The sequence below is a fragment of the Lithobates pipiens genome, unplaced genomic scaffold (assembly GCF_037356315.1).
Source record: "Lithobates pipiens isolate NorthernLeopardFrog02 unplaced genomic scaffold, aLitPip1_a1.2 Scaffold_1, whole genome shotgun sequence".
Lineage (NCBI taxonomy): Eukaryota > Metazoa > Chordata > Amphibia > Anura > Ranidae > Lithobates > Lithobates pipiens.
The window spans coordinates 104,430,163-104,452,120 of NW_027507685.1; the positions used below are offsets into that span (position 1 = coordinate 104,430,163).

The following is a 21,958-nucleotide window of genomic DNA, read 5'->3' on the forward strand; positions in this document are numbered from 1 at the left end:
ACAATAAAAAACACAACACAGAGAAAAAATATTTTATTGCACAGCTCCGGGGGTCTTCCGTCTTCGGGGGTCTTCTCGCCGGACTCCTCCGCTATGTGTGTGTAGCTCTTTTGCTAGCGGAGGAGTCCGGCTTTCTTCCTCCCCGCCGCCGGCCTCTTCTCCCGACTTCGGGGGTCTTGTCCCCCTCTTCGGTTCTTCTGCCGGGCCACCGCGCCTGGTCCGGTGGCCCGGTCTTCTGTCGCCGTCTTCCGTTCTTCTGTCGCCGCCTTCGGTTCTTCTGCCGGGCCACCGCGCCTTCTTGTAGCTCTTTTACAGGCGGTGGCCCGGTCTTCTGTCGCCGCCGCCGCCTTCCGTTCTTGTTCTTCTTGTTCTTCTTCTTCTCCTGGAGATGTTGACTCGACGATCTCTCCGGCCGGAATGCCAGAGCCGCGCTGTGCGGTCACTTATATAGTGACAATGGGGCGGTGTCACATGGTATATGTCACATGGGTTGGTCACATGGTGACCCCGCCCCCTTACGATGTCATAGTCCCCATGTGACATCAACCCATGTGACCAACCCATGTGACATATACCATGTGACACCGCCCCATTGTCACTATATAAGTGGCAGCGGAGCGTGTCCCTGGCATTCCGGCCGGAGAGCTCGTCGAGTCAACATCTCCAGGAGAAGAAGAAGAACAAGAACGGAAGGCGGCGGCGGCGACAGAAGACCGGGCCACCGCCTGTAAAAGAGCTACAAGAAGGCGCGGTGGCCCGGCAGAAGAACCGAAGGCGGCGACAGAAGAACGGAAGACGGCGACAGAAGACCGGGCCACCGGACCAGGCGCGGTGGCCCGGCAGAAGAACCGAAGAGGGGGACAAGACCCCCGAAGTCGGGAGAAGAGGCCGGCGGCGGGGAGGAAGAAAGCCGGACTCCTCCGCTAGCAAAAGAGCTACACACACATAGCGGAGGAGTCCGGCGAGAAGACCCCCGAAGACGGAAGACCCCCGGAGCTGTGCAATAAAATATTTTTTCTCTGTGTTGTGTTTTTTATTGTACTTTAGTTCACAGGTGAATGGGTAGGGGTACATTGTACCCCATACTCATTCACATAGGGTGGGGGGCCGGTATCCGGGGGCCCCCTTCTTAAAGGGGGCTCCCGGATTCCGATAAGCCCCCCGCCCGCAGACCCCGACAACCAACGGCCAGGGTTGTCGGGAAGAGGCCCTTGTCCTCATCAACATGGGGACAAGGTGCTTTGGGGTGGGGGGGCCGCACGGCCCCCCCTTCCCCAAGGCACCCCCCATGTTGAGGGCACGCGGCCTGGTACGGCTCAGGAGGGGGGGCGCGCTCGCTCGCCCCCCTTTCCTGGCCGGCCGGGTAGCGTGCTCGGACAAGGGTCTGGTGTGGACTTGGGGGGAACCCCCACGCCGATTTTTTTTGGCGTTGGGGTTCCCCTTTAAGCCCATTCCAGGCGGCGGAGCCCGCGACGTCTCCTTCGCGGGCCCCGCCTACCTGCACACGCGCTCGAAATGGGCGGATTTGCCTCCGCCTTACGTGGGCGAGTCCGTTCATTTCAAAAGTTGAGCGAACTGTTTGCCCAACCTTGTTCGTCAAACAGTCCGCTCGTGTGTGGGCAAGTCCGCTCATGCAAATTTTGAGCGGACTGTTTGATGAAACTGTTTGCCGAACAAGGTTGGGCGAACAGTCCGCCCGTGTGTACGCGGCCTTACAATTTAGGATTATATTTCTAAAGTCCATTTTAAATAAATACATTTGTGAACTTCTTTAGACCTTTATAGTTATAACTGGATAGGATGGTGGTTCATGGCTGATTTTGGCTGCTCCATATATAATCCAGTAACTCTATGATTTTTTGCTGTATATTGGACCAGTGGCATTAGCCAACCAAGTTTACCATAAAGGTCTTATTAGGGGTTACATTTCAGAATTTCATTTTCTGTAAAAAAAAAAAAAAAAAATGGTTGTTGCCCTCTCTTTGTGCAATCCATTTTGTGAACTTCTTTAGACCTTTATAGTTGATAGATGGATGGTGGCCATAACTTTCTTAGACTGCTGCAATGTGATTATGGGCTGCGGATTGGACCAGTGGAAAAAAAGACTCAGTTAGACTTACCGGTGACGGTATTTCTAAGAGCCTTTCAGGACAACCCCGGAGAGAGTAGCTCCACCTTGCAATCAGGAAACACATGCCCACTTTAAAAACACCTCCTCCTCCTCCATGGCTTCAGTTATTGTGGCCTTCCGACGCTGGAAAACAAAGCACAGAAAGCACAACACCATGGTAGAACTTAATACATTTACTAAGCATAACCTAGGGAGGGAAGTAACGGTTGTCCTGAAAGGCTCTTAGAAATACCGTCACCGGTAAGTCTAACTGAGTCTTTCTCAAATCGCCTTTCAGGACAACCCCGGAGAGGATAACCGAGAAACTTACCCTAGGGCGGGACTACTGCCTGCAGTACCTTCCTGCCGAAGGCCTGATCTGCTGCAGACAGTAGATCTAACCGGTAATGCCGGAGAAATGTCGAATAACTGGACCAAGTGGCAGCCTTGCAGATTTGTTCAGGCGTGGCACCGGCCCTTTCAGCCCAGGAAACTGCCGTGGATCTAGTAGAGTGGGCAGCAATACCTGAGGGAGGTATTTCTCCTTTTGCTTTATAGGCTTCTGTTATAGCCAACTTAAGCCACCTACCCAGCGTACTTTTAGAAGCTTTCTCCCCCTTGCGTGATCCAGAAAATATCACAAAGAGGGCGTTTGATTTTCTAAATTCTTTAGTAACTTTCAGAAACTGTAAAAGACATCTTCTCACATCCAATGTGTGAAAAACTTCCTCTCCTGCATTTGCTGGGCTTGCAGAGAATGTAGGTAACACTATTTCCTGTGATCGATGGAAAGTTGAGGATACTTTCGGTAGGAATGCTGGATCCGTCCTCAGTACCGCCCTGTCCTGATAAATTCTAAGGAAGGGTTCTGTAATAGCTAGAGCTTGGAGCTCGCTGACTCTCCTGGCCGAGGTGATGGCCACCAAAAAGATTGTTTTTAAAACCACCTTCTGCAAAGAAGCTTCCTGTAAGGGTTCAAACGGTGCTCCCGAGAGACCCTGTAAAACTGTAGACAAATCCCAACTGGGAAAGTCTTTAAGGGCTACTGGTCTATTTCGAGCAAGAGCCCTAAAAAATCTAGAAATTAAAGTTTCTTTAGATAAAGTCTTTTCAAAGAAAACTGATAAGGCAGCCACCTGAGTCTTCAGGGTACTGGCTGCGAGACCCTTCTCCATTCCTTCATGGAGAAACTCCAAGACTGACACCGTGCTCTTGACCTTGAGTTCTCTAGAACTGCACCAGGAGTTGAACTTTTTCCAGACCTTCATGTAAATTGCCTGTGTAACTGCCTTCCTACTGGACAGCAGGGTCTTTACTACTTTATCTGAGAGACCTTTAGCCTTTAACAGGTCCTCCTCAGAAACCAGGCGGTTAGCTGCAGGAGTTCCACTTCTGGATGACTTACTGTCCCCTGGGATAACAGATCTTTTCTGAGTGGTAACCTCCATGGGGGCTTCGAGGCTAGGTTTCGAAGACCCGCGAACCAGGGTCTTTTTGGCCAAAAAGGAGTGACTAGTATTAAGTCTGTCCTTTCTTCCCTGAATTTCCTCAGTACTAGTGGAATTAGAGGAAAGGGGGGAAAGGCATAGCACAGCTGGTAATGCCAGGGGTGAGCGAATGCATCCAACCCTATTGCTGCATCTCCTCGGTGAAGAGAAAAGAATCTGTCCACCTTTGAGTTCTGCTGGCTGGCAAAAAGGTCTACCTGAGGAACCCCCCAGGCCTCGGAGATCATCAGGAACACTTCCTGATTCAGACTCCATTCTGCCTCTAGCAATTTGCGCCTGCTTAGGAGGTCCGCAAACAAATTCTGAGAGCCCTTCAGATGCACTGCCGATAGTGAGGCTGTGTTCTGTTCTGCCCAGGCTAACAACAGATTGGCCAGCTCCATCAAGCTCCTGCTTCTGGTTCCCCCTTGCTTCATAATGTAGGTAACCGCTGTTGTGTTGTCTGACAACACCTGAACATGGTGGCCTCTCAAACTCTGCTGAAATGCCACTAAACCCAGAAAGATCGCCTTCAACTCCCTCCAGTTGGATGATCTTTGAGCTTCCTGTTTGGACCAGACCCCCTGAGATGTCTGACCATCCAGATGGGCTCCCCAGCCCCAGGCACTTGCGTCTGTAGTAAGGCGCTTGTCCACAGGAAAGGTCCACACCAGGCCCCTTGAGAGGTTTGCCTGGTCTCTCCACCACCAAAGAGCCCTTTTCGTCTTTGACGAAATTTTTAGCTGTTTTTCCAAAGGATCCTGATGGGACCAGCTTGACAGAACCTCCCTCTGAAGGGGTCTGGAATGGAACCTGGCCCACTGAACAGCCGGGATTGCTGCCGTAAGCAGGCCCAGAACTGCCATAGCCATCCTGACTGAGACTGTCTGGTTGCTCTGTATCCGCTGTACAGCTAGCTGTAACTTTTCCTGTTTTTCCAACGGCAGGAAAACTTTCTGGAGAATCGAATTTAATGTATACCCCAGAAATTTCATTTCCTGTGAGGGGGTCAGGATTGACTTCTCTAGGTTTAGAAGCCATCCCAGGCCCTCGAGGTGAGACTGGGCCCTCTGGAGATTGACTAGGACCTGCTCCCTGGAGTCTGCAAAAAACAAAAGGTCGTCCAGATAAGGAACAACTGGAATCCCCTTCAATTTCAGGGGTTCCAAAGCCTCTGCCATAATCTTCGTAAAGACCCTGGGAGAGGACGAGAGTCCGAACGGCAGAGCCCTGAATTGGAGGTGCCATACCGAACTCCCTACCTTCTGCAGAGAGTGTAGCTCTCCCTGGTTCAGGCACATGCTTCCTCCAAGGAGGAAACACAATAACTGGAGCCATGGAGGAGGAGGAGGTGTTTTTAAAGTGGGCATGTGTTTCCTGATTGCAAGGTGGAGCTACTCTCTCCGGGGTTGTCCTGAAAGGCGATTTGAGAAAAACCTAGTTTACCATAAAGGTATTATTTAGGGTTACATTTCAGAATTACATTTTCTGTAAAAAATATTGGTTGTTGCCCCACTTGGTGCAATCCAATTTGTGGCCTTCTTTAAACCTTTATAGTAGCTAGATGGTAAGGAGGTCATGGCTGATTTTGACTTATCCATGTATAATCCAGTAACTCTATGATTTTTCAGCTGTATATTGGACCAGTGGCATTAGCCAACCAGGTTTACCATACAGGTCTTATTATATTCAAATATTAATATTTCTTTGTATCTTTTTTGTTTATATTTATGGCATCTTGAAGATGTCCAATGTTGTTCCTTCCATGATGTAAGTTCTGGGTTTTTTACATAAAGTCATTGCTTAGTTGGGTGTTATTCATGGTTTGTCATTGGTCCGAAACTGCTGCCATTTGGGGTTACATTTCAGAATTTCATTTTCTGTAAAAAAAATGGTTGTTGCCCCCACTTGGTGCAATTCATTTTGTGAACTTCTTTAAACCTTTATTGTAGCTAGATGGAAAGGAGGTCATGGCTGATTTTGACTACTCCATGTATAATCCAGTAACTCTATGATTTTCAGCTGCAGATTGGACCAGTGGCATTAGCCAACCAAGTTTACCTTAAAGGTCTTATTAGAGTAGAATATTAATATTTCCTTGTATCTTTTTTGTTTGTTTATATTTATGAAGTCTTGAAGACTGTCCAATGTTGTTCCTTCCGTGATGTAACTTCTGGGTTTTATACATAAAGTCATTGCTTAGTTGGGTGTTTCGTCATGGTTTGTCGTTGGTCCAAAACTGCTGCCATTTGGAGTTACATTTGAGAATTTAATTTTCTGTAAAAAAATGGTTGTTGTCCTCTCTTGGTGAAATCCATTTTGTGAACTTCTTTAGACCTTTATAGTTGATAGATGGATGGTGGCCATAGCTTTCTTTGACTGCTGCAATGTGATTATGGGCTGAAGATTGGACCAGTGGAAAAAACCAACCTAGCTTATCATAAAGGTATTATTATATTAGTATATTTTAATTCATTCATATCTTTTTATTTTATATTTATGAAGTATTGAAAATGTCCAATGATGTCTTTTCCATGATGTAACCTCTGGGTCCTGCACATAAAATGATTGCTTAGTTGGGTGTTATTCATAATTTCTTTAACGTTGGTCCAAAACTGTTGCAATTTGGGATTATATTACTAAATTACATTTTCTAACTTTAAAATTCCTTTATTCGCTCTCTCTCTCTCTCTCTCTCTCGGCACAGTCCGTTTTGTGAACTTCTTTTACTAGATATGATCTAAGATGGTGGTCATGACTTATTTTGACTGCTCCATGTATAATCCAGTAATCCTACGATTACAGGCTGCAGATTGGTCTTGTGTCATCACCCAACTAAGTTAACCTTAGCCCTTGTATAGACAGTCGGACATTCCGACGGAAAATGTCCGATCGGACCGTGTTGTCGGATAATCCGACTGTGTGTGGGCTCCATCGGACTGTTTCCATCGGAATATCTGACGGACAAAGTTTTAGAGCTGGGCTATAAAACTTTCCGACAGCATGTTCCGATCGGACTTTGTCCGATTGTGTGTAGAGAATTACGATCGGACAAAGTGCCACGCATGCTCAGATCAAATTCCTAGACCAAAGCTATTGGCTACTAGCCTGAATGTAGTCCCATCGTAACGAAATTATGCCATCACGTTACGTATGATCGGATTTTCCGTCAACTTTGTCCGACCGTGTGCATGCAACACCAGTTTTGGACAAAATCCGTCGGACAAAATCCAACGGATTTTGTTGTCGAAATGTCCGACCGTGTGTACAAGGGCATAGACCTTTATAGTAGCTGAATAGGATGATGGTCATGGCTTATTTCGACTGCTCCATGTATAATCCAGTAACTCTGATTATAGGCTGCAGATTGAACCAGGGGCATAAGTCAACCAAGTTTACCATAAAGGTCTTCTCCTGCCCATCCTCTAGTTTCATCCAGCACCATCACCTCTTCCTAACATCCACACAAAGTCATAAAAAGTGCTTGTAATGACAAAACATTTTTTTATAGCTTGAGATAGAGCAGGAAAAAGTTAAACCCCATATCGAGTCATTTTTTGCTAATGTGCCCCTCAAAGGAACTTCTTTACATCCTGTCCTAGAGAAAAGTTATCATAGGACTTTCCTTCGTCCCTTGTAATGTGAAAAGCCTATTTGACTTTAATAAATCAACCATTAGGTATTTGTAACGTACAGTAAACCATTGTGGTGTTACTACCATTATTGTGAATGCGCGCTACTGGATAAAGCTAAATACTTGTGCCAGGACCACCGCTGCACATCGTCCACTAATGTATTAGATAGAAGAAGGTCTGGTAACTGAGTATTGCCTAAAATCCATACAGGCTTTTCTTAGGAATCCATCATGATAAAAAGGGGAATCCAATACAGAAAGAGTTGACGCGTTTCAGTCCATTTACTTGGCCTTAGTCAGTGGTTAAGACTAAGGCCCATTAAAGGGGCTAAAACATGTAAACTCTTTCTGACTTGAATTCCCCTGTGTATCGTGATGGATTTGTAATACAGACTATTTTCAGTACGGGACCCTATTTATATTCATGGATTTGTAGTTACTATAAAGGTCTAAATACAAATACAAATAGGACTGTGCGAAGAGAGGGCAAAAAACAAACTTGACATGTTTCAGCCCCTTTAATGGGTCTTAGTCATAACCACTGACTAAGGCCAATTAAAGGGCTGAAATGTGTCAACCCTTTCTGTATTGGATTCCATTGTGTTTCTTGATGGATTCGTAATAAAGACTATAAGGATTTTATGCCATACTGAGTTGCCGAGTTATCTATGTATTTGTAACACCTTCTAAATTTCTAGAAACATTCTCCAATCAACATTTCTTCTATCATTCTATTTTTCTATTGGTTCATATCCATATTACTTTATAAGCTCCATTTTATTTAAATTCCACTTGGTGATACCGTACCTTGATGGCTCCTGTTGATATTTGGACCTCATGAAGTTTTCTCATGGTTCCATCCCTGTCTACAAAATAAGATGATGCCAAATGATGCAACGACTCTACACTCTGACTTCCATTTCCAATGTGACGATCTAGACGACTTTTGTCCATGTACATGGTCAACGCCTCCTCACCTGCAAAGAATCAAAACATAGTAGATGAGTATATCAGTCTAGATCCATTTAAATTAATGAATAAAAACATTTCAAGCTGCCATTATTGTGAATGCACATCAGAAGTCCTTCCTTTCATATGAGAAGCTCCCCATCACACCAGAATGCCCCATTCACATCAGAAGTTAGCATCATATCAGAGTCCCCTTTTCACAAAGGAAGCTCCCCACCCATTGCATTGGAGACCCCCCCTTTCCACCAGAGTAGCCCTTTCACATAAAAGTACCTCCTTTCACAGAACTCCCTTTTCACATTAAAGTTTCCCATTTCACATCAGTGGTCCCCCATTTCACATCAGACACCCCCCCACATCAGACGCTCCCCATAATATTAGCCCACGTTCACATCAGTCCACTTTAACATCATAAGCCCCCATCATATCAGAGCCCCCCCCCCCCCTTGCACATCAAAGACCAATTTCAAGTCAGAGCCTCCACTTCACATCAGAGCCCCCTTTTCCCATCAGATCCCACCTTTTCACATCAGAAGCCCCCATCACATCAGTGATCCCCCATTTCACATCAGACACCCCTCCCCCATATCAGACACTCCTCATCATATTAGCCCACTTTCACATCAGTCTACTTTCACATCAGAAGCCCCCATCATATCAAAGCTCCACCCCCCTTCACATCAAAGACCTGTTTCAAGTTGGAGCCCCCTCCTTCACATCAAAGACCTGTTTCAAGCCAGAGTCCCCTCCTTCACATCAAAGCCCCCCTTTTCACATCAGAAGCCCCCATCACATCAGAGTCCACCTTTCATATCAGTGGTCCCCCATATCACATCAGGCACCCCTCCCCCACATCAGATGCTCCCCATCACATTAGTCCACTTTCACGTCAGAAGCCCCCATCATATCAAAGCTCCCCCTTCACATCAGAAGGCCCCATCACATTAGATTCCACCTTTCACATCAGTGGACCCCCATGTCACATCAGAAGCCTCCCCCCTCCATCATTTCAGAGTTACTGTGGGCTGGGTAAAAATATTGTATTCTTTTCAATATGGATGCCTTTTGCATTCAGGGATAGAAGGGTAGCCAAAAAAACAGAGTGGGCTTGACCTGAGTACATAAGGCAAGAGATACTCTACAGAGACTATGACTGTCTCTCTTTAGTGTCCACACAGCATTGAAATATTGTTGAGGGACCACAGAATGAGATCATAAGACTAGGTTCTCTGTTGATAGGAACAGTCTAGCAAATGTAAATGGGGGTAGACAAAACATGGCCATTGGCCACCACCACCACTTGGCATCGTATAATAATTTATCTAATACCAACGCTGCAAATACTCTTGATAAAATTGTTAGCTATCCCAAAAAAAGTAAAAAATGGAAACAATTATTTGAAAACAAAAAAAAAAAATGAAATGAAACTAGTAGTTGAAGGCTCCCGGATATGCAGAATCGAAGGAGTATCCGGTCTCCACAAGAGACTCCTGAAAATTATGTTGAGCTGTGCGATGCTCTTTGGTCTGAGCCATCTGGGGTGCCTCTCTGGTGCCAGCTATCTCTATTAGGTGGATGGTGTGTATGGGAATAAAAAATCCGCAGCAGAGCAGAAGTGACAGATGGAAAGACTCTGAAGCAGTAATAAAATAATTAAGAGCACATTTACTCATGGCACTCAGGTACACTGCTAATAATATCCAGTAGAAGATGCAGAGATTTAACCTTGTTACATGTTGCGTATTTTGCATTACTAAAATAGACACGTGTTATCGGCTTGTAATAGTTAAAGCTGAACTCTAGGCACGCGGATACGGTGATTTCCAGCTTCCAGGGGCATCGGCTAGGTATGAAATATGCATAGTTATATTGGTCCAAACTGGACCAATGTAACTGCATACAAAATATCCATACCCGGAGCCTATGCTCACTCCACCTGTCCAAGGTACCTCTGCCACCTCACTCCCAGTGGCAGAAGGGGGTCTCCGATGTGCACCTAGCATGGATCTGATGAGTGTACTTGTTAACTCCTTCTCTCCCATACCATGCAGTGGGTCTCCATAATATGGGTTTGGTCCCTTTACCTTCAGGACACCAGCCACCCCCCCCCCCCTCGCTACCGGAGGACCATTTGCCACACCAGATACATAACCAACTGCAATATACCTTGCACTAGTTCCTGGTTACCCATAGCAACTGCATTCCGCCTCCTGTTTATTTTGCCAAGTAAACCTTCGCTTCTTACCCCATGTATGTTTTACTGACCTTTACTCTTTCAGACCAGGCTTTAAATACTTTATGCAACTTTACTTAAACCTTTACGAGAAAGTCCAAAAGGTAATTGTAATGCTTTTCCAGTGGCACATGTCCCTCTAACTAAACTAGGCTGCCCAGCCGTTCAGGGGCGGCACAGTGGTGTAGTGGTTAGCACTCTCACCTAGCAGTAAATTCCAACCACGACACTACCTGTGCCTGCATGGGTTTCCTCTGGGTCCACCGGCTTCCTCCCACACTCCAAAGACATGCAGGTAGGTTAATTGGCTTCTGTCCAAAATTGGCCCTAGTATATGAATGGGGACCTTGGATTGTGGGCTCCTTGAGGGTAGGGACCAATGCGAGTGTGCAATGTACAGGGATAGAGACAATGGTAGACACTCATGGATGGACTGGTGTCTTTATTCAATCTTACCAAGTATGTACCTCAACAATGTGTAAGTACATAGCTGGTATCTCCCCAAGGATGGTAGTTCTCTGGACTCCCGTTGTCTTCAGATGGACTGCTTGGTTCTACGTGACCTTTACGGCATTTCCAGGAACAGGAGCCCCTCATCTCACAATGTGGATAGGCAGGGCCCAAAAAGCACTGGGATGCAAAATGTTAACCCTTTCACAAGCCTGGGCAAGCCAACTGTCTAACTAATACACTATAGACAACCTGCCTACATGTGGTTTTGATGCCTCAGATCCACGGCACAAGTTTTTGCATAACCCAGGATTTTACCTGGATCCAAATCCCTCCATTTAAATATCTTTTGGATGATTATACTAAAAAGGTATGTCATGTTCATTTCCTAATGACCTTCTTAGGGGACTTTCCGGGGTGCTTTGGAAGCAACCCCATTCTTCCCTGTGTCTTGCAACTCCCTTCCCATAGCCATAAAGACAGAATTCTGCCTTCGGACACAACCTCCTAACAAGAGTTTGGAGGCACATTGGTTGTCATCTTCTCAGTTCATGTTTATCATAAACCATAATTTAGCGCTGCCTTTTGAGACATAAAGTCATGATGACAATCAGGCACTGTGTTTAGGAGGCTGAATCCACCATGACATCATAATTATTAATCAATACATATTCTTGCACATCTACGTTAGTAAAACCTAATCTTGAACATACAGTTAAGTATTGAGCACCAGTTCACAGAAAAGATGTTGTGGAACTGAGTGCAGAGAAGGGCAAATAAGTTAGGAGGAGTCATGGAGAACCTCAACTACGAGGAAAGTTTAATTCAACTGAATTGACTCACCCTTGAGAAGAAGCAATTAGAGGAGGGATATGACCACCTAGTATAAATACATTAATGATCCATTTAGTAAACTTGGAAAAGTTGTTGACTTTAAGGTCTTTGCAAAAGACAAGAGAGCATTCTTTGAGCCTGAAGGAAACAAATAGGTTCAATTTCTTCATATCGAAAGCAGTATTCAGAGAAATAACTAGAAGATGTGGGATAGTCTTCCATACCTTCCAACATTTTGAGATGGGAATGAGGGACACGTACTAACAAACATATGTAGGCATAGGACACAACCCCTGACACACACCCTTAAAGGAGAATGAACCAAAAAAAAAAGGTTAATTAAATCCACAAAGCCTTTTTTTTACAACTACTATTCCTTTATATTGGCTTTGTAAAAATGTAAAAAAAAAAAAAAAAAAAAAAATGTAAAAATGTAGCAATTTAGAAACTAGATGAAAGGTTTAGCACTGGGAAACACTTTTTGAAAGATAAAAAATACATTTTATATACAACTATATAGATCAGACCAAAATGAGGGACAAATGAGGGGGAAAGAGGGACAGATGGGCATTGTTCCAAATCAGGGAGAGTCCCTCAAAATCAGGGAGCTATGAGTCTTATATAGCAGTGGTTCTCAGACTCATTGAGGCCAGGCCCCGATAAATTCTTCCAAAACCTTACATGCCCCAACAAAAAAGTTTATACGCCCACTAAAGGCATTGGAATACAAAATACTGTATGTATTGAAATTCTGATGGGGCTGGGTATCACCGTGGGGGAATGAAGTTTCTGGGGGGGGGGGGAGCAATCTTGGTCATCCTGTAGAGGATGAGGCTTCTGGAGGAAGTTTGGGCAACTGTGGGAAATGCAGTCTCTGGAGGAGGCTCTAGCACTTCATGGGCTGGGTAGGCACTACTGTAGGGCACTGCTGGGGGAATATTGGGGCTGGAGACTTTGCCGCAAACTAGAGGGCTGTCATGTATCAGATAAGACCAGAACTGTGTGGACTGCAACAGAGGAAACCCAAACGTGTATAAGTGAAATATGATTTATTAAAGAAAGTGAATAATATAAATACAACCACACAGTGCAATAAACCAACCAACAAAGACCCCCAAACAACAACAGACAGATATGTACATAAAATGGGAAATGCTAGGACCGTAAACGATAGGCAGGCCAGGGTCATACACAGAGGATCAGCAAATAAACAAGGGCAGTCCAGAATCAGAGTCACAAGCCAGGCCAAGGTCATACACGGGGAGATCAGCAGATGGGGTAAGGAACAAAGGACAGGGAGAGGATGGATGGATCAGACTGCAGGGCAGGGATGATGGTAACAGGTGGGACAGGATAGGGACCAGGACAGGGAAACAGGATCAGAACCACGGGTCACAGGTTCAGGGCACAGGAATAGGTTTCAGAATCAGGATCGCAAGCAGCAGGTCAGGGCACAAGGAACAATACCAAGGCGAGGTGTGTGTGCACCTGCCGGGTATTTATAATGGCTGTTGTCAGTCATGTGACGCCTGACTGCAGAAGGCAATACCTGCTCCACACTGCCAGGATCCCTCCGCTGGTGGACACCAGTACTGCGGACCAAAGATTACATAATTCCAGCAGGAGACACCTGCTGGTGGATCGCAGTACTGCATGCCAAATGATTGATATTACCAGCGGAGGGAACCTTTCCTGACAGTACCCCCCCTCAAAGGAGCGACCTCCGGACGCTCCAACTAGCAGTTGCTGGGGAAAGTCCATTGCGTCAAGCTGGGCTATGAGCAAAGTCACATCAGGTTGGGTAACGGGCACTTCAAGCAGGGCAGCAGACAGAAGCACATCGGACCGGGAAGCTGGCACATCGGGCTGGAAAGCAGGCAGCGGCATGTCAGGCTGGAAGGCGGGCAGCGGCACGTCAGGCTGGAAGGCGGGCAGCGGCACGTCAGGCTGGAAGGCGGGCAGCGGCACGTCAGGCTGGAAGGCGGGCAGCGGCACGTCAGGCTGGAAGGCGGGCAGCGGCACGTCAGGCTGGAAGGCAGGCACTGGGACGTCAGGCTGGAAGGCAGGCACTTGGACGTCAGGCACATCAGGCTGGACAGCAGGCACATCAGACTGGAAGGCGTTGGACTGCAAGGCCAGGACATCAGACTGGAAGGCGTCGGACTGCAAGGCCGGGACATCAGACTGGAAGGCGTCGGACTGCAAGGCCGGGACATCAGACTGGAAGGCGTCGGACTGCAAGGCCGGGACATCAGACTGGAAGGAATTGGACTGCGAGGCCGGGACATCAGACTGCGAGGCCGGGACATCAGACTGCGAGGCCGGGACATCAGACTGCGAGGCCGGGACATCAGACTGCGAGGCATCAGACTGCAAGGCCAGGACATCAGACTGGAAGGCATCAAACTGCAAGGCCGGGACATCAGACTGGAAGGCCGGGACATCAGACTGGAAGGCATCAGACCGGAAGGCCGGGACATCAGACCGGAAGGCCGGGACATCAGACTGGAAGGCCGGGACATCAGACTGGAAGGCATCAGACTGGAAGGTCGGGACATCAGACTGGAAGGCCGGGACATCAGACTGGAAGGCATCGGACTGAAAGGCCGGGACATCAGGCTGCAAGACATCAGACTGAAAGGCCGGGACATCAGGCTGCAAGGCGTCTGGCTGGAAGGCCGGGACCTCAGGCTGCAAGGCGTCTGGCTGGAAGGCCGGGACCTCAGGCTGCAAGGCGTCTGGCTGGAAGGCCGGGACATCAGGCTGCAAGGCGTCTGGCTGGAAGGCCGGGACCTCAGGCTGCAAGGCGTCTGGCTGGAAGGCCGGGACATCAGGCTGCAAGGCGTCTGGCTGGAAGGCCGGGACATCAGGCTGCAAGGCGTCTGGCTGGAAGGCCGGGACATCAGGCTGCAAGGCGTCTGGCTGGAAGGCCGGGACATCAGGCTGCAAGGCGTCTGGCTGGAAGGCCGGGACATCAGGCTGCAAGGCGTCTGGCTGGAAGGCCGGGACATCAGGCTGCAAGGCGTCTGGCTGGAAGGCCGGGACATCAGGCTGCAAGGCGTCTGGCTGGAAGGCCGGGACATCAGGCTGCAAGGCGTCAGGCTGGAAGGCCGGGACATCAGGCTGCAAGGCGTCTGGCTGGAAGGCCGGGACATCAGGCTGCAAGGCGTCTGGCTGGAAGGCCGGGACATCAGGCTGCAAGGCGTCTGGCTGGAAGGCCGGGACATCAGGCTGCAAGGCGTCTGGCTGGAAGGCCGGGACATCAGGCTGCAAGGCGTCTGGCTGGAAGGCCGGGACATCAGGCTGCAAGGCGTCTGGCTGGAAGGCCGGGACATCAGGCTGCAAGGCGTCTGGCTGGAAGGCCGGGACATCAGGCTGCAAGGCGTCTGGCTGGAAGGCCGGGACATCAGGCTGCAAGGCGTCTGGCTGGAAGGCCGGGACATCAGGCTGCAAGGCGTCTGGCTGGAAGGCCGGGACATCAGGCTGCAAGGCGTCTGGCTGGAAGGCCGGGACATCAGGCTGCAAGGCGTCTGGCTGGAAGGCCGGGACATCAGGCTGCAAGGCGTCTGGCTGGAAGGCCGGGACATCAGGCTGCAAGGCGTCTGGCTGGAAGGCCGGGACATCAGGCTGCAAGGCGTCTGGCTGGAAGGCCGGGACATCAGGCTGCAAGGCGTCAGGCTGGAAGGCCGGGACATCAGGCTGCAAGGCGTCAGGCTGGAAGGCCGGGACATCAGGCTGCAAGGCGTCTGGCTGGAAGGCCGGGACATCAGGCTGCAAGGCGTCTGGCTGGAAGGCCGGGACATCAGGCTGCAAGGCGTCTGGCTGGAAGGCCGGGACATCAGGCTGCAAGGCGTCTGGCTGGAAGGCCGGGACATCAGGCTGCAAGGCGTCAGGCTGGAAGGCCGGGACATCAGGCTGCAAGGCGTCAGGCTGGATAGCAGGCAGATGATTGGCAGAATCATGTGGGTGATCAGGTTCAGCTGGCATGCAGGCAGACTGGAGCAGGTTGGTTGATGTGGAGGCAGGTTGCGTTACTGGCAGGATCAAATGGGTAGGAAAGAACTTCCGTCTCTTTTTAGATTTAGCTACTGAAGGCCTGTAGGTAGCTGCAGATCTATAGGTAGGAGATGAAGCAGACTGGGGAGAAGGGTTGGAATATGGCAGGGAAGAGGTAACAGTGGCTGGGGGAAGTTCTTGAGGGATAGTGGGCCATGGGAAAGAGGCAGGTGGATTAAAGGCAGGGTATGTGCATTGGTGGGGAGTAGAGTATATTGGGCTGAATCTGAGGTTGCTATGGGTGATGGAGGAAGAGACTCTTGGGCAGGCAGGTGTTTGGTAGCAGAGATGGTTTGTTGTGGGCTGGCTGTGGCTGATTGCAAAATACCAGACCAAGCTAAAAGTATTGGTTGTACAAACTGCGGGTTACATACTGCCTGTCTAACAAGGGATTGTACGGAATCAACACATTCTATTATCATCTGTTGGGAACAGGCTGTGTAATGCTCAAAAAAGTAAGGGGAATCATCTTCCAGAAGCCATACCAGTGATGTGACTTGATTAATACTGAAAGGGGGAGAAAAATCATCATGGCCCCCTGGGATGCAGGGCAGGGCCAGCTCTTTGCAGATTTGAATTAACGGCTGAACATCCCCAAACAACATACAGCCCTGATCAACCCAGGAGTGAGCGAAACGAATGGTTTCCAACAGCTGATCACTGGTCCACCCTTTCAGTGTCTGGCGGAGATAGTCACCACTCTCAGACGCCAACAAAGCATAATAACGAATCACTTCTAAATTCATTTCAGTAAGCAACCTGAACCAAGATGGTTCCTCTGTGTAGCCACTTCTGGTCAGAGATGGCCTTGGTATTCTGTCATGTATCAGATAAGATCAGAACTGTGTAGACTGCAACAGAGGAAACCCAAACGTGTATAAGTGAAATATGATTTTTTAAAGAAAGTGAATAATATAAATACAATCACACAGTGCAATAAACCAACCAACAAAGACCCCCAAACAACAACAGACAGATATGTACATAAAATGGGAAATGCTAGGACCGTAAACGATAGGCAGGCCAGGGTCATACACAGAGGATCAGCAAATAAGCAAGGGCAGTCCAGAATCAGAGTCACAAGCCAGGCCAAGGTCATACACGGGGAGATCAGCAGATGGGGTAAGGAACAAAAGACGGGGAGAGGATGGATGGATCAGACTGCAGGGCAGGGATGATGGTAACAGGTGGGACAGGGTAGGGACCAGGACAGGGAAACAGGATCAGAACCACGGGTCACAGGTTCAGGGCACAGGAATAGGTTTCAGAATCAGGATCGCAAGCAGCAGGTCAGGGCACAAGGAACAATACCAAGGCAAGGTGTGTGTGCACTTGCCGGGTATTTATAATGGCTGTTGTCAGTCATGTGACGCCTGACTGCAGAAGGCAATACCACACTGCCAGGATCCCTCCGCTGGTGGACACCAGTACTGCGGACCAAAGATTACATAATTCCAGCAGGAGACACCTGCTGGTGGATCGCAGTACTGCATGCCAAATGATTGATATTACCAGCGGAGGGAACCTTTCCTGACAAGGGCTCTATGGGAGGTTGGCAGGCTCTGTGGGGACTGAATATTGGGTCTGGAGACTTTTCAGCAAACTAGAGGGCTCAATGGGAGGTTGGCAGGCTCTGCAGGGATTGAGGGTTCTTAGGGGCCCTGGGGGCACCTGGGAGATTGAGGAACACTGTGGATCACCATGGGAGTGTCATTATTAGCCTACAGCTTTCTTGCCTGTGTAATTCTTACCTCCTCGCTGCAGTGCTTCTTCTAGACCTGTGATTCCTTTCACATGTGTTGTTTGGCTTCTGTGCTCACCTACGGCCGCCGCCTGCTATTCTGTGGGTTTCTTTTCAGTTGGCCTTTCAATATCTTTACAAGTCTGGATCAATGAATGAACATTGTGTCTGTCAGGGCTGGCTTAGCCCTTCCTTCTCTGGGCTGGCCGCTCAGCTGTCGGCTAATTGCCAACTCTCTTCTCTCTCCACAGTTACCAGCTGTTCCTGATGATGCTTGTCTAACCTGCCTACTTAAAGCCTTCCAGCTCACTTCACCTCTGCCTTCGCCTTGGTCACATCACTAGAAACCATCTCCTGCGGTTTGTTTAACCACTTTCAGACCGGACCAATTTGCTGGTCAAAGACCAGACCACTTTTTGCGATTCGGCACTGCGTCGCTTTAATTGACAATTGCGCGGTCGTGCGACGTGGCTCCCAAACAAAATTAACGTCCTTTTTTTCCCACAAATAGAGCTTTCTTTTGGTGGTATTTGAACACCCCTGCGGTTTTTATTTTTTGCGCTATAAACAAAAATAGAGCGATAATTTTGAAAAAAACGCATTATTTTTTACTTTTTGTAATAATAAATATCCCCCAAAAATATATAAAAAAATTTTTTTTCCCTCAGTTTAGGCCGATACGTATTCTTCTACATATTTTTGGTAAAAAAAATCGCAATAAGCGATTATTGATTGGTTTGCGCAAAAGTTATAGCGTTTACAAAATAGGGATAGTTTTATAGCATTTTTATTAATAATTTTTTATTATTTTTTTTTTTACTAGTAATGGCGGCGATCTGCGATTTTTATTGTGACTGCGACATTGTGGGGGACCCATCGGACATTTTTGACACATTTTTGGGACCATTGTCATTTATACAGTAATCACTGCTATATAAATGCAGTGATTCCTGTGTAAATGACACTGGCAGTGAAAGGGTTAACCAGTGGGTGGCAGTGTAGGGGTTAAGTGTTCCTAGGGGTGTGTTACTAACTGTGGGGGGGTTGGGCTTTCATTTAGTGTACACTGATCTCTGCTCCAATCACATGGAGCAGAGATCAGCGTCACTAGTTGCTAGGCAGAATGGAAAAATGTTGTTTATACAGCATTTCCTCCATTCGGCCGCTCCGTGAGACGATCGCGGGGATGCCCGCGGCGATCGAGTCCGCGGGTCCCGCAACCGGACTCACGGGGGTCCCGACCAGCGCGGGAGCGCGCCGCCGGCAGCGCGCTCCCGATGGCACGGCGGCAACGAATATTGGACGTACATGTACGCCAATATGCCTGCCCGTGCCATTCTGTCGACGTACATCGTCGTGCGCTGGTCGGGAAGTGGTTAAAGACTGGCTTGCTGACATCCCTTCTGGCTCCTTATCCTGCTTGCTGTTGCTCTACTTGGATCCCTGACTTCTGGCCTGGCTAACTACCTTTTTCTATTTACCTTTTTATTTTTATTAATAAACAAGTGTGATTTAATTGTACTTCTGTCTCAGTCTGATTCATGGTTTCTGACAGTGTCATAATATACAGCAACAGTTGACTTTTTTCAGAAAATCTTCACCGCTTTATTATTAAAAAAGCCACCCTTGAGCTGCAACCAGACTTCTTATGACCTTATCTAGTCACACTTTCTCCTTGCCCTTTAACACATCCACCCGGTATTAAACTTTTCACATCATGTGTTATTTATTTGCCAGCTGCAGCATAACATTAGCATAAATTAACAATCTTCCAAATAACCATTTCAGCGACTGATTTCATTATTTTTCCCTGCAGGTGTTCCGACCCACAATTGCCGACAACATATGAGGCTGCATATTTTCCAGACGCTGCTATGGTGGCTGGTTGCCGTAAGGTAAAGGTGCTGAGGGTAATACAGGACGAAGGGGAGCAGACATGTTATTTATTATTTTAATATATAAGTTATGTGAGCCCAATGAGCGTTTAACCCATGCACGGCATGGTGGAGATCATATGGTATGGGTAGATTAACCAAAGGAAGGTTGAAAGGGTGAGGAACCTTTCAAATAGGTCTGTATGAGGAACCTTCCAAATAGGTCTGCTGTATGAGGAACCTTTCAAATAGGTCTGTATGAGGAACCTTTCAAATAGGTCTGTATTCAGGTGTTTCCATGAATTTTAATTTATTGAATAAGGAAACTTGTTAAAAATGTTTTACTTATTGACCCCCCCCACACCACTGTGTTGAAGCCCCCCTTTCTCCGTTCTCTAAAGCTCTATGCTTATCCTGTTCTGGCCACCTTGGTTATATCTTTTGAACCAGCTTCTTCTTCACCTGACGTCATAAAACCCCTATAGACCTCAATGGGGCTGGAAGATGTATCAGAGCCATCTCATAGAATTCTGTAGGGTTCTTTTGCACATGTTCAGACATCAGGTGGAAAGGCCTTCTTGGGATGACCTAACCAGTCTGTGCTGCTGTGCAAATATATCAGAGTGTTGGGCAGTACAGGGACAGGGCTGTCCAGTAGAAAAAATGAGCTGTCCTCCGGTTGTTCCTCTTAAAATGTCTTTGTTTTATTGAATAGCCACAGTGAACAAATGCTGATTAAATTAGTTGACTCATTTAAGCCTATATATGTATAATTTTAATTTTATTGTCTTAGGCCCTCTGGGTCATTTCTCCTTCTCTCGTGTCCCTGTTGTATTTCAATAAAAAAATAAATTAAAAAAATGAGAAAAATAAATAAATAATAATAATAAATTAATTATCTATTTAAATAAATTAATTTAAAAAATAAATAAATAATCTGAGGTCTGAGCAGCACAGTGCAGAGTTCCTGGATCCCGTTCTGCTGGAAGAGACCACGGTGCAGGAGCTCTATCCCCAGGGCAGATTACTAGAAGAATCCATTAGAAAGACAACGGGATCCCAGCTAGGCTTAGCTGGGGGGGGGGGGGGGGGGCTATTCACAAGCTTGGGTCTTGGGATCAATTTGGGCTTGGAGACGCTCACTAGAGAGAGAGCCAAGGGGAAGTTGGTGGGAAGGAGTCCAGCTGTGCTATGGCGGTGTGAGTCTACATCTATCGGCAGGAGGTCTGGTGGCTATTGGCAACCGATGATCCTGTGACTATGTGAGTAAGCAACCCCAGTGCTGAAGAGTTTGTGGCTGCATGTTGCTTTTAGGTGAAGATCCTCCTCCCCAAACTCACTCATCCATGTCTTTATGGACCTTGCTTTGAGCACTGGTGCGCAGTCATGTTGGAACAGGAAGGGGCTGTCCCCAAACTGTTCCCCCAAAGTTGGGGGTATGAAATTATCCAAAATGTCTTGGTATGCTGATGCCTTAAGATTTCCCTTCATTGGAACCAAGCCCAACCCCTGAAAGACAACCACACACCATAACCCCCCCCACTCCCACCCCCACCAAATGATTTGCACCAGTGCACAAAACAACGTCCTCAGAGACATGGATGAGCAAGTTTACAGTGGAGGACCCCGAATGGCCTGCACAGAGTTCTGACCTCAACCCGATAGAACACTTTTGGGATGAATTATAGTGGAGACTGTGAGCCAATGCTCCAAACATTCCCATAGACACACTCCTAAACCTTGTGGACAACCTTCCCAGAAGAGTTGAAGCTGTTATAGCTGCAAAGGGTGGGCCAACTCAATATTGAACCCTACAGACTAAGGCCGCGTACACACGGGCGGACTGTTCACCCAACTTTGTCCGCTGAACAGTGTTTCAGCGGACAGTCCGCTCGTGTGTGGGCTTCAGCGGACAGTTTCAGCGGACTGTTTGACGAACAAAGTCTTACGTAAAACTGTTCGCTGAAACTTGGTTTCAGCGGACAGTCCGCCCATGTGTGGGCCAGTCCGCTGTACTTTCGAAATGAGCGGACTGTTCCCGCCCGGAGAAAAGTCTGCTCATTTCGAGCGCGTCTCCAGGTAGGCGGGGCCCGCGAAGGAGACGTCGCGGGCTCCGCCGCCTGGTATGGACTTAAAGGGGAACTCCAACGCCGAAAAAAATCGGCGTGGGGGTCCCCCCAAAGTCCACAACAGACCCTTGTCCGAGCACGCTACCCGGCCGGCCAGGAAAGGGGGGCGAGCGAGCGCGCCCCCCTCCTGAGCCGTACCAGGCCGCGTGCCCTCAACATGGGGGGTGCCTTGGGGAAGGGGGGACCCCAAAGCACCTTGTCCCCATGTTGATGAGGACAAGGGCCTCTTCCCGACAACCCTGGCCGTTGGTTGTCGGGGTCTGCGGGCGGGGGGCTTATCGGAATCCGGGAGCCCCCTTTAATAAGGGGGCCCCCGGATACCGGCCCCCCACCCTATGTGAATGAGTATGGGGTACAATGTACCCCATTCAAAAGTTTGAGCGGACTGTTTGACGAACTTAGTTTCGGCAGACAGTCCGCCCGTGTGTACGCGGCCTAAGA

At 48.1% G+C, this 21,958-nt stretch overlaps 1 protein-coding gene across 2 annotated transcripts in view; it reads right to left on the bottom strand.

Moving 5' to 3' along the window:
• The window catches only part of BRINP1 (BMP/retinoic acid inducible neural specific 1), a 345,404-nt gene that overhangs the window by 154,196 nt on the left and 169,250 nt on the right, over positions 1-21,958 (bottom strand). For both annotated transcript variants that reach the window (XM_077468203.1, XM_077468212.1), the window contains exon 4: positions 8,039-8,208. In XM_077468203.1, coding sequence (XP_077324329.1) covers positions 8,039-8,208 — 170 coding nt within the window. The remainder of the gene's footprint in view (positions 1-8,038; positions 8,209-21,958) is intronic.